At 42.4% G+C, this 13,494-nt stretch overlaps 1 protein-coding gene across 1 annotated transcript in view; it reads right to left on the bottom strand.

Annotated features, from left to right (window-relative positions):
• Positions 1 to 346: 346 nt before the first annotated feature.
• Positions 347 to 13,494, bottom strand: part of LOC136938980 (adhesion G protein-coupled receptor L3-like) — a gene marked incomplete at its 5' end in the record, with an annotated part of 68,532 nt that continues 55,384 nt past the window's right edge. The window contains 4 exons of the mRNA XM_067231846.1: positions 347 to 2,837; positions 8,629 to 8,725; positions 9,033 to 9,158; positions 9,307 to 9,475. Coding sequence (XP_067087947.1) covers positions 1,888 to 2,837; positions 8,629 to 8,725; positions 9,033 to 9,158; positions 9,307 to 9,475 — 1,342 coding nt within the window. The remainder of the gene's footprint in view (positions 2,838 to 8,628; positions 8,726 to 9,032; positions 9,159 to 9,306; positions 9,476 to 13,494) is intronic.

Below are 13,494 nucleotides of genomic sequence, written 5' to 3'. Positions count from 1 at the left end.
AACATAGCACGATTTAGTATGCCATAAAAAAATATTTTGTATGACACAAGACTAATACAGTACGCCAAAAATAACTAGATACTTAACGACACGCAAGTAGCATTTAGCAATATATCGCAGTGCGATACAAACCTGTTTACGCCAGTTCAATGCGCTGGTAGGCTATACTGTTTGATGAAGTAGCACTGTTTATCCCACTGCTTGCATACTGCATGCAACATTTAGCCTGTACTTTGAAAGTGTATCTGAAGCTACCTTCTTATAGTAAAATGATAGGTGGAAACCCAATAGACAAACCTTAATTAAAACTAGGTGGTGAATCTTAATCAGTAATTTATTTGTTGGCAAACAAGTTTCACTGTTACAACAAATATTAGTTATGAGGTCATTCAACTTGGAAACCAATACAAAAATGAATAAATAAAATGGCATAATCATACTCATAATAAAAACTAATCTGTGCTGCTAAATTCTTCACCTCCATTTTTCAGATTATTGTAGTTTTTTTTAACAAATAAATAAATATTTTTCCCCTTGAGGGGAAAGAAGAAAAACACTTCTCCAGTTGATTTTTCACTTCGAAGGTTTTTTCTTTAATAAGTAAAACAGCCATCTTTATTTTAACAAGTGCCTAGTGCTCATCAATATTCAATTTGTACTCTTTCTGAAAAGCACCAGAGCTTCATCTGACTGCCAGACAAATCCAGGCTGCTCTGCTCACCTCTGCAGGACATTGAACAGTATCTTGGCTTACTTTTCAGACACCTAGCATTTGTCCATTATGTGGTACTTGAACCAGAAATCTCCATCTATCTACACAGTGAAGAAACTCAATCTGTAAAACAAAATGGTTCAGAAAACATTGGTGAATACACTGCTAGAAAAAAGTACGGCGAGTGCTTTGTTTTGTGATTTTTTTTGTTGTTATTTTGTTTTGCTGTTTTGTTTGTTGTTTCTTGGAAAACAAATGACAGGATAAAGAAAAAATAATGTTCACACTGGTATCAGAATTCCAACAAGACCAGCACAACAAAAAGGAAATGCTCCTATCCACTACATTTACAGAGACAAAGGTTTGGGTGGGAACAAAAAGCATACTATTATGTGCAATGCTAGTATCTGTACAGTTACATAGAAATATCTCATAATTCTCTGTTATTAGTTTTTTTCTCCCTCTTTTTTAACAATTGTTATTATTACAGCAAAAGTAAAAGGGAACAGAAAAGATATGCTCTAAAGCATACAGTATATATGATAAAGATGTCCTTCATGAGAATCGTTCAAAATCAGTTTTTGTTTGACTTGCAGGAACACTTCAGCGGAAAAAAAGTGCTGCAATTCACAAGAGGAAGAAAATCTTTCAAAAAGCCATAATGGATACAGAAGTATAATAAAATAGTTTTTTTTTTTATCCCCGTCTTTGTTCTGGTTTACTCTGCTCATGAACTAGTCGTTGTGAAGCTTTGGGCCATGTGTAGTTCCTTTGGACTGTCAAAATGAATTTCACTGCCCAAAAGTCCCACCAGAGTACTAGTCTCTTATCACGCTGAGACAAAAAGCGTCAATCCATAAGCGTCAATCCAGGATTTGAGATGCACAAAAACAAGAAACGCACATCCATAGTTCCAGCACGTCCAAACGAGTCTAGTCACATTAGCCACCCAACAAAGTATCTCTGTATTCCAATTGTGGTCAGCACTAGCAATGTTCTGGTGTCGTTCTTCATCTCAGTCGTCAGTATAGTACACAGAATAAAAAAAAGGCTACCACTGCCGAACAACTGATCAGCACAAGGGGGGCTGGGGGAGGGGGGCTGGGGTGGAGGATCACGGCAGGAGAGGAGAGAGCGTGATGGGGGGGGGGGGGGAGGTGGCGGTCCACAAGGGTCTATAGGCTGGTGACCAGGTGAGAGGGCTCCGGGGGGGCTTCTTCAGGGGATAGATCCTCCTTGTTGGGGGGGACGATGAACCCGTCGCTGCTGCCGCGGCCCAGGTGGTAGTACGAGTGCAGCTGGTGGAGGTGGTTGCGCGAGCCCAGGTTGGGCATGCTCTTGTAATAGACGTCGTCCGAGCTGGCTTCGGGGCTCTTGCCCGCCGGGAGGGCCTCTCCGCCGGCATCCTTGGCGCTGTCTCCGTTGCCGGAGGCGTCGGGCAGGCCGGCCAGCATGGGCATGCTGGTGTAGAGGGAGTCCCGGTGGTGGTTGTGTCCGGGCGACGAGGCCTGCTCCTGGGTGTGCTCGTTAGTCAGCAGGGGGAAGAAGCTCTCGCTGTTCTCCTGGGGGATCCTCCTCCGGGAGGACGAGGAGGTGTTGGTGGAGGAGGAGAAGGGGTGGTGGGAGAGCGGCAGGGGAGGGGCCGCCGACTGGTGGAGGTGGTTGTGGAGGTTGTCCACTGCCTGGAGGGGCGGAGGCGGCCGCTGGGGCAGCAGGGGGGCGTTGGACTCCTCGCGGATGAGCTCCAGGCCCAGACCCTCGTCATGGTGGCAGGGGAAGGAGGAGTGGTCGTCCAGGCCCAGAGTCACGTTCATCCCCATGCCCATGCCGTACCCGCCGTCCTTGCCGCCGTTGCTCACGTTGTTGACCAGCTTGTTCATGAGGTTGCGGTTCTGCTCGGCCGAGCGTTCGTGGTTGTTCAGGTAAGAGGGGATGTAGTTGGACGTGAGCTCTTTCAGGATCTTCTTCTCCAGCGTCGTCTCCTTGTGGTTGTAGCCCCGGTCGATGATCTGGACACAGTCGCTCATGTACTCGGCGCTGGCGATGCTGTAGCTGTTGCCGTGGTTACCATTCAGTGGTAGAGTATCCATGACACTTGTATCCCTGGCATTGTTCAGGATTCCCTCTGGAATCATAAACAGGGGAGACAGAGTTTGTGTGAGTGAGAAGGGATGAGAGCTAATTACGAAGGGTTTAATGTCAGGCACTGATCGGCTAAAAAACCCCACACCTATTTGGAACCTTCCATGATATAATTAGTTCAGTGTTTTGTTTTTACCATAGCAATGGCTAAATTCACACATACATGCCTAACATCCAAAACACTGGTTAGTGAGTCTAAAAATAGAACGTCAAGTGTCAATACTTACCTTACCTACTCCCTTAGATTCTAAATATATTTTCAAAGCAATGTATATTTACAATTTGCATACAGCTCTGTTTTTGTCAGAGGGAGGACGTGTATGGTATTGGAGGAGAACATAGCAAAAGATGACAACACTAATACATGTCTAACAGTGAACAACATGGACAGCAGAGCACACACACACACACACCACACAGAGACAGCACAAAGCCATGCGTTCAGCTGTAAGAGACAGATAACCCTCATAGAACCCGTCTAAGCAGAACATATGTTGATCTAGACTCCAGACATTGTGGTAGTGTTGGTTGGTATCAAACTATGTATGTAATGGGCTTTTCCGAAGTGGGAAGGGGCCTTCTAAGTCTCTCTCAAGCAGAGGACGTGTGGCCGTAAAGGTCATGGAAATGAATGTGTATGTTTTTGCATGAGGAGAAAAGGTGTTTCCTTTCTCAAGGCTATTGTAAGTTATTCAAAATGCTCAAACAAAGTCTGATCTCTGCTTATGAATCTGCATGTATGTGCATGTATAAGCTGACTGGCCAGATGCAAATCAGCACATGTTGTGTTTCCCTGGAATTTGGACTGTACTACCTAAAATGTACACTTAAATGATGTCTATGTCTAAATTTCAGCATGTTTTTATTTTCCAAATGAAATGGCTGGATATGTGTATCCCTAGCTAGCATAGAGTGAAAAGGAAAGTAAAGCCAAGGTCAATTACATTTGGTAAGCAATGTTTAGTTTGACTCCCATACTTGTCTCTCTGTAGGGCTCTTTTAGTGGCCGCATGAGGAGGAAAGAAAACAGAAAACACAAGTAAGCATTACAGTGACAAGTAGAGAATAATGTGTGTGACGTGACACTAACTGTGCTGGCAGCCAAACCACGTTTATCTTCATGCACACTTAGTTCTAGTTCAATTACTTGGGGAAAAAGCAGCAAAATGTAATCCACAGTATCACAAATATCTGAGGGTAACCTGTTCATAAAATGCTGTGTTTCGGGTAGTCTGGGTCAGTTGTTGTTTCCTATTCAAAATATGTTCTGATCCAGGATATGCGCTACAGGAATTGATGGATCCAATTGCTATTGGCTCTGCTCGAGTTCCTTACTCATCATATTTGACAACTAAGTCACGGAAGCAGTTTGGAGATTTCTTTTAAAGGGAATCGTACCACACCCATCAACAATCTGCATGTTTTTGTGAAAGCCTTAATCGAGCTAATTTTTATATTAAGATGGACAATGTTATTGTAAATTTTTGTCCCCCCTAAAACATATCTACTTTAGAAAGTGATCACTTGTACGGGTGGCATGATTACAATCTTCACATCCACCGCCAGCAATGAATACTATATGAATCAACAAAAAGACATAAGACAGAACACAAAATTTGCAGACAACAGCGCAGCAGAAAATCAACAATGACTGGTGGTGTATCTGGCTCCAGATTGCTGTGCGAGTTCTCTCGCTATTTCATGGTTCAAAAGTTTGACTATCTGTCCAACAATTTCCTCACATTGCATTATGCATGCCTGGCAAGCAAAAATGAATAAGTTCGGAGCATGACAAATGATCGTGACAGAATTGCATGCCCAATCGGAAGCCACCATACACCCCCAAAAACAACAAACCCACAGAAGTAGATGCTGTGGGTCCTTTGCAATAAAGCTTTCGCTTTGGCCAACAAATATCGAGAGCAGTGTTCTTCAAGTCTCGTTCTTGGCAAACCTGACACCAATAATACCAATTGACCACGTTCACGTACATTTACCAGGGTATGACTATATTCTGCCCAGCGACTACCTCAGCTGCTCGGCGGAGCCACAAATAATTGGATGTGAAAACATGGTGGTGCCAATGCTTTTCACAGGACCCCAAGAAACAAGCATTCAAAAACACTGCTCCTGCTCCATCAATAAGTAATGAAAGGATGCTAGCACACCTTGCGTGTTGTACATGCCCACAGTTGGGTTGTTATAGACGGCCGATTCCCCAAGCAATGTGTTATAGGGATTGTTAGTGCCATGAGGACGCAGGAGTGCATTAGTTATAAGATGGTTAGCCATAGCCCCTGGAGCAGCCAGAAAGAAACAGAGAGAGAGACAGACGTAGGCAGAGAGAGGGGGGAGGGATAAAGTTGTGAAAAAGATAAAGGGAAAGAGGGGGGGAAAGAGAGAGAGAGAGAGAGCGAGAGAAATAAGGGAGAGAGAAAAGCCCGAGAGGGAGGGAGAGAGAAATGAAACAAGCAGAAAGAGGGAGAGAACATCGATCAGTCAGGCAGACGCTGCTGAGCACTGACAGCCATAAACATTCACATGATCATATGATTACCAGTGAAAGACGCTTTACTATCGAAGGTATTAAGAGTTTTGGACTGGCGTGACTATGGTTGACCATCAAGATAGCGTTGGGGTCACTTTATTCTGACTGGTAACCAGACATCGATGTTAGCTCTGGAGTGTTGCACATTCAGACAGGACATGGATAATAGCAGTGTGAGAGCGCAACAAAACTAGCACTGACATAGACCAGAACACATATAACACTGCTAGAATAGACTTAACAGGACACAACCATGTAACTCAAGACAGCGGCTGATTGAAAATTCATAATAATTGTATTAATAAAATTGTTTGTCCAATAGATTTTTTTTTTTCATATTCCTAAAGTACTGTGGTAATGTGCAATGTATTGCTTGGACTTCATACAGGAAGTACACGGACAAAGGCCCCAGATGAGACCTTCTCCTTTAGGAAAGACAGCTGTTAAGGTTTTGCTTCCAACAGAACTGATTATCCTTGCTTTTTGGACTGGATTTCTACAATTACAACCGTTTGTGAAATCAGTGGCCCTGGCACCGACTCTATTCTATTGGATGTCACAGTGGAAACCATGGTGTGTGACGAGACCGTGCTGAGATGCCTCGTGTGTTGTGTGCAATTTCCAAAACAACCTTTGGAGTGCAAATCTTTAATAACATGATCAATCATAGGTGGGCAGGGTAATTTGAATGCTGGTTGCATCTTTACGGATGCTAATGAAAGCTGCTTTTTGGGGGCACGTTTACATAATTTACACAAGAAAGCACCGTTTCTTAGATTAACTGGTAATGGTAATGCGAGGGATCATTTGGCATTTATATGATACTGTGCACGCTTGATTCAGAAGACATTTCAACACTACATGTGCTGCATGACATGTCAACATCTTTGATGTGAGTCTAGAGAGTGCACTGTGCCCAAGACAGAGTGGGTAAATATCTTTGGAAAACATCTTTCATCTGAAGCGGAAATATACGCCAATTAGTTCCACTGCTGCAGTGCACTGTTCTTTTGCAGTGCTCCAAATCTGTCAGACTGGGGAAGAGGGAGAGAGGGGAAGCCAGAATCCGAAAGAGATAAGGCACTTCTCTAATGACCTGCGACTCTCGCCTTTGACAAACCGCCGCGGAGACTGTGTCTAGACTGCATCGAAACAACAAGTGACGGGGGGGGCGTTTAGCGCAGCTAATTCAACACAGCGGCTTACGTGGAACTGTGACGGGAATGACGTGCATGACTCATTTCGGTACGCTGACATCTATATAGATATGTTTGATGTCAGCCATTTTATAGAACTGGTTTGGAAGGTTAAGGTGCAGATGAGAGTTATACAAGTGTCCCATTTAGTTTATTGCCACAAATGTTGTTCCAGTAACTGAATAATGTTTGCGTAATGAAACGTGTGATTGCTTCAAATACTAATATTGATGGATGGCAACAGTTTTACTGATCAAAGCATTTCCTTTTTCACATGTGTTTGATGTTAATTTTAATATGGGATGCATGCATACATTGGGTTTATTGTTTTTGTTTGATATTATCAGTGCACTCTTTCTTGCAGCCGTTGCTTTCGGTCTGCTAATTAGAGAGGCTTCCAAACATACCAGCCTCTTTTGAAATGATAAACAGTCCGCTCCAAGCTTGCTCTCCACTTACAGTGTCTGTGTTTGATAAATTGGACAATTTCCAAACGGTACTGATTGTGAAACGGTAATCTCGGGCACTGGGATAAATTGAACATGCAAGGCTATCAGGTTGATTGCGCGTCTTTTTCTCAAGTGGGTCTAAGTATGGAGTAGAGTGTAATTACATTGTCATGTGGTAGCCGGCGAAGTACAAAGTTGAAAAGTACAGGCAGCCAGGGAGAAAGATACTCTCATATCTTCTCATAATTTTATAATGAGAGTGAGGAACCGTCAGGGGTAAAGTGTGACTATTTGGCATCTGTTTGTGACGCTTGTGAACGTGCCACAACGCATCCTGTGAGAAGACGTGGAAATACGCCGCAGAAGACTTGTTCGTTCCACCACATACGCGTTCCAGATACAACTCGACGTGTTAAAAAGGTCTTTAACTAAAAATGTGTCCGCTCACCCCCCCCACTCCCTGCCTTACAAAATGATGATGTGTTCCTCTCCTCGTAACACGGAACCCCCCTCCCAAAGTCCCACCCCCGCCCCGGCCCCAGCTAAAAGCTGCACGTCTGTGGATGGCGCTCAGCTGAGTGCCTAATTATCGAGATCTTGACACTTCCTCTCGCCGTCGAACATCAATCCGTCATCATAACGACGCATTAGTGTCGGCGCGAGTGGGAGCCCGGAGCAGATTTAGAGAGTTGAGCAGTGCGGGGCTCAGGCCCTCCATCAAGAGACCCCCCCACCCCGACTGGGGGAGAGGAGCCTGGGTGAGGGATGACAGGAGGACTGGGCCGTTTCTACCAGGACCGCAGATATGGTCTGGGAGGCTGTGACATCGGTATTTAACTCCACAACCAGGTGCATTTTAGTACCCTATGGCGGCAGACCTGTTGTGTTCTGGCTGCTGGTGGAATTGGAGGAATACTGTACACAGGCACTGGCCAAGAGATTGACTGATATCGTATGGAATAGTGTGACTTTTGGTTACTGTTGGTTAGAACTATTTAAACCTTTCAAGCTTAAAAAAAAAGCTTAAAAGGTTGTTAAAACGAAACTTTTGCAACATGCAAATACTACAAATGTTTAGTTATTGTAATGAGAATAATAACATTTACATTATGGCTGTTATCAAGTCAAATCTGGCCCTTTAAAACCTTAATTATATATTTAACTTATTCTGTCAGTTTTTCTGTTTTAAATTAATAATGTATTAAGATGATTTAGTCAGCAGATAAAGTAGCAAGAAAGGTAAAATAAAAAAAAGCATTGCTTTTAGAGAACAGAGTATTTCATTTGAGGTTTCAAACACTTGCTGATAAGTATACTTTAAAAAGGTAAACTAACCAGTGTATATACCTTAATTCAACCTGCATGGCAAATGATTGCGAGTTCAATTACTTAAATTCACCTTTTGGCAAGTAATATAACAGTATAACTGTCCAATCTACAGCAGTGCATGGGATTGCCACTTCTACTACTAGAAGGTACACACTTGACTTAAAATATTGTCTCAGCAAGAAGCGCTGCAGTTGCTAGGCAAGCGCAGGGCCAGTGAGCACAGGAGCATGACAATGCTTATAGTGTGATTACCTCTGTTGAGCGACGCTGAGCTGTTGATGTCACCAGTCATGAAGGAGGACTCAGACTGTTTCCTCACTGTGTCGTTCCACATGCGACGGATACGACTCTGTGGGGAGAAACACACAGGTTCAAACACAAACAGCATCAAAACAGGCAGTTCTGGCTACTCAATCTTCACAAGGAGACAGTAAACATTTCTAGGAGTAAAATATTCAGTTGCATTTCCAGTTAAAAGTTGTTCCATTTCAACAACACAAACTTCATAACCTCTGCCACTCCTCCACAATTTAGTCCAACCGCCATTCGGCTACTTTCCTGAATGAGACAAGTACGTATTTATAGATGTGACCAATTTGGGGAGTAAGGAGATGACACAGACAGGGCCCACACAGTCACTGCGAGGTCTAACGTACCTGTGACCCTGTGGAGTAGCGTCCGGGAGCACGAGAGGCGGTGCTCTTCCCTGAGCCAATGGAGCTCTCCACACTTTTACCACTACAGCAGTGGGTACGCAGGCACTTCCCATACTCTTTACGCACCTGCGGAACACAACACACAAGCACAACACGCACGCACGCACAACACACACACAACACACCAAATAAATCAGCTGTGTAGTACGCACTGAAAACCATGAATAAAAGAAACTTGGTTTTAATATCCATAATTAGTCAAAGTGATCCTTGCCTTCTTCTGAAGGACACAGTGGAAGATGAAGATGAACATGCCCTGGAGGGAGTTGAAGATGGTGAACAAGTAGGCCATGACCACCGTGCTCTCGTTGACGTACATCAGGCCGAAGGCCCAGGTCAGCCCCAGCAGGCAGAGCAGGGCCACGGCCCCGATGACCCAGGATCTGCAACACAGCAGGAGGTGGAACGCGTCAGAGACTATGGATGGCCATCAACGATGGTCCAGACGTTTGCCAGGATGCACAGCCTTGCATTGCCCACACTTTGGTTAGCTATTATCTGTTGCCAGTTCCCGTGACATGGAGAAACGCCTTGCTTTTCATTGCGTCTAGTCGAATCCTGAACGTTGCCCCTTTGAAATCTGTAGAAATGGGGGGGTTCTGTACAACTAAATGAACGCACTGCCTCAAATCCAGTGAGCACTGTTAGATCTTGAATGTTTCTATTCGCCCTTAGCAATGACGAAATCTTTGTTTCTTATGACATTGGTGAATTAGAAATGAAAGGGGAATAAAGTGTCAACCGCTGAACAGACAAAAAGCCCAAATCTCTATGAAAGGAAAAAAAAAACATGTACAAGGCCCCGGATGAAAATAAAGTATAATTTATACTAGGTTGTGGTAGCCCAATGAATGAAACTTCAAGTGCAATCTTACATAACCTCAAAATGGGAAAGTGATTACACAATATGCCTGACACAGGACATGGGTTATTAATTATATAACAGTCAGGCAATTTGCATATGAACACATCTTCCCATAGTATTTAAAAAACTGCTACAGGGTTTTTTCAAGCCTTGACTAAAATGCACACCATGAATACTAGGTAATTCTTCCTTTGGCAGGAATGCATTTAAAAATGAAAGAACTCTGTATGGGGTCGCCTTCATAACGTAGGGTGTGACATTTAACAAAGCACTTAACATTTAAATATAGTATGAATATTCAAAGCACCACACACACAATCGCTGAATACTTCAAACTGTATAGATTTCCGGTTGAGAAAAAAAAGGTAATGTCAGCCTTAAGTTAGCAAGCCTGCATTTATGTCAGATGTGGCAGAAGCAGTAGAGTCTAGGATGAGGGCTCTACTTCAAACGTCATGGATTTAGTGAGGAATGGTTGATGGCTTAGGGTCTAGATTGTTCCTAGGAGGGCATGAATGAGGGATGACATGACAGGCTAAGGGCCTTGCTTGTTCATCTTACTTGATCTCAGGTTCGTAATCCTGATAGCTGTCATGCGTAATAAACAAAGGAAAGGACAAATTAACAACAAAAACAACAAATTAAACAACACCCAACCAAATTAATGTTATGCAATGCAAATACGGCACTATGTACTTTTTCGATTGTAGAGGATGGAGAAATACCACCAAAAAATGCTAAAAAAAGGTTTACAATATTGAACATAACTAACAAAAAATGCAAGACAATGTGCTGTGCAGTAGACACATCCAGCTGTCTCGTTGCCAGAATCTGCCTTCCCCAGGGGAGACCTTTGCAAGTTGCAGGTGCTAAACATAATTATCTCTGCTCACACCAAGTCTCGGCTCCCCAATAAATACTGGTGGGCCGAGCCAGCGCCTGATATAAATGGGCCAGATGTGAGGCAAAATAAATGATTTATGAAATTACTGGGGCAACCATTAAACATAATTTTCCCAGGTCTATCTTAATGACCTGTTGGGAGAGGTACTTCATCAAGCTGATTGCCCCCGGAATGGTCAGGGAGACACAACCAGCGTGCAAAAAGAGAGTGAAAATATTGACTTCAAACTTGAAACATTTCTGCAGGGGAGGGAGGGGGGTATTGGCGAGGGATAAAGATGCCTGAGGACACAATAAAAGCATCTGAGACGACAGGATATGAATAGGTTTTGATCTCGAAGCGGCATTTTTGACTGTTGGTAGGTTTCAGATAAAAGGTGAGTGTTGAGTGCAGGGTATAAGATGTTGATGACTGCTTGCCTCTGACCCCATTTGACCCCTCAGATGTACGACTCCAGTACATTACACAAAAACACACATGTACAACTGGACTCCTTCATTCCTCACACAAAGTCCCTTGACTTACAACCGTGCAAAAAAATAAGGTGAAGGAAATTAGTGTTCCGTAATGAGCTTGAGCTGAATCTCTTTCTTTACGATACCATATGCACTATATAGACAAATGTATCAGGACACCTACACATGACACCTACAGGAGCTTTTGTGACATCCAATTGCCTGTTGTTTTGGAATGAGATGTACAATAAACTCATAAAGGTGTGATGATCAGGTGTCCCAATACGTTTGTCCATATTGTGTATGAGCAGCTGGTAGGGGGAGTTTTGAAAATAAAATAAATAAATAAAATAAATAAATAAACTGGAATCTCTATTTAATGAGTGCTAGTTTCAGACCCCCAATAGCTCCCCATTCCTATTGCTGAAGTGCTGAAGTGCTGAAGTGTTTCCTGATGAGAAGCTGAATGCCCTAGCAATGATAACCACTCCAGCTACACAAGCTCTATGGTTACACCCTACAAATAGAGCACTTAATCGCTTTCACCGGAAACAAAATAAAGCAAGAAGTGCTTATTGTGTTACGTGGAAAAATAACAAAAAAATGAAAGAGTTTGAGGGAAGGGAAATGTTTCAGAATGCTGTGTTAAATTGCCACCAATTTCCTTTAAAAGGATTACATTTGCAGAGGTGATATGCACTCAAATGACATGAGTCAATTGAGAGACTGATTGATTGCAGTTGGTCAATTGAGGCGCCTTTCAGGTCCATATAAAGGCATCTCATTGACTGTGTTTGAAGGAGAGAGAAACTGCTATGATCAACTCAGCAGCATGTCAATTACCCAACTAAAGGTACGACTGAAAAGAAATGCTAATTGCCCAAGAAGGTTTACAAAAGTTCAATCTGTTTTGTGCTGTCGAGTCGACGCATGTGCGGAAAAAAGACCTGCTTGGAACTTTGTGACATAATGTGGCAACAAGGTTACATAGCAATACTTTACAAGGAAGTTACATTATGTAACTACCATGATACATAACTACATTTGTAGACTACATAGCAATATCTATAGTCAACTTGTACTTGTATTAATTGTACTTGAATTGTATTAAGAGTTAGCAGTGTATGTTGACAAAAGTACAAAAGTGTAGGATGACAGCATGGAGGGGTTTAAGGGATTAGTGGATCATGTAAAGGGGTAGTTGTACCAAAAGAAGATCAACATTAATATCCACTTACCCCTGGAAAACCCAACCTCCCCCATACACAATTGTACTTGTGTATTAATAATGTTAAACTCCAAAGAAATGTAGCTATGCAGTTAGAAGGTAGTTAATATAATGTAAATTAAAGTCTTACTCTTCATGCAAATTGCTTTATTCTGGTTTATTTGTAAGCAGTTTTCTTAATGTTCAATATTAAGGGTTACATGTCCTGGAGAGCAGTTGGGTGTATAAATCAAACACACTTTCAACAATAATTCATAATAATTTGTAATAATTCTTCCCTGAAGAATATTTCTATATTATAGAGTAAGAGTATTTCTTCCTTATTAACTGCTGAAATCCAGCCCTGCCAGTACGGTTTTGTTTGTATCAAACTGTATTTTACCTTTTACAATGTCGCTGCCACAGTAATTCTTCACTTCACTTTATACTAAAACACACACACACACAGTGACACACACACACACACACACACATATATATATATATATATATATATATATATATATATATATATACCTTGGTATTGATAACAACCTGTTGTGTTGACCTTGATCCCTACATCTGTGTTAAACTCCCTGTTGTGCAACCTTCACACACACTTTACACATGACCAAGGTCAACAACAAAACAGAACTCACAGTCTAAATGGGGAGGATTGAGGGGAAGGAGGGACGGACGACGACAACATTCCAAAAATACATTCTACTTTCTGAGTAAGCTACATCTTACCAGTGCCACTCCACAATAATACATCCGTCATAATAACGGTAGCTAAAGTGTGGAAGAAAAGAAAGATGAAAGAATAAGGGAGATGTTAAACAAAAACACAAGAGAAAAGCATTGCATGCAGAAATCCTCAAAAGAACAATAATGGTAACAGGCAGCAAGTAGCATTCATGAGAAAACAAAGCAAGATGATGAAATAATAACATAAAGTGTGACATAAAATG

Source organism: Osmerus mordax (genome assembly GCF_038355195.1).
Source record: "Osmerus mordax isolate fOsmMor3 chromosome 23 unlocalized genomic scaffold, fOsmMor3.pri SUPER_23_unloc_3, whole genome shotgun sequence".
NCBI classification, from domain to species: domain Eukaryota; kingdom Metazoa; phylum Chordata; class Actinopteri; order Osmeriformes; family Osmeridae; genus Osmerus; species Osmerus mordax.
This window is presented reverse-complemented; position numbering and strand designations above follow the sequence as displayed.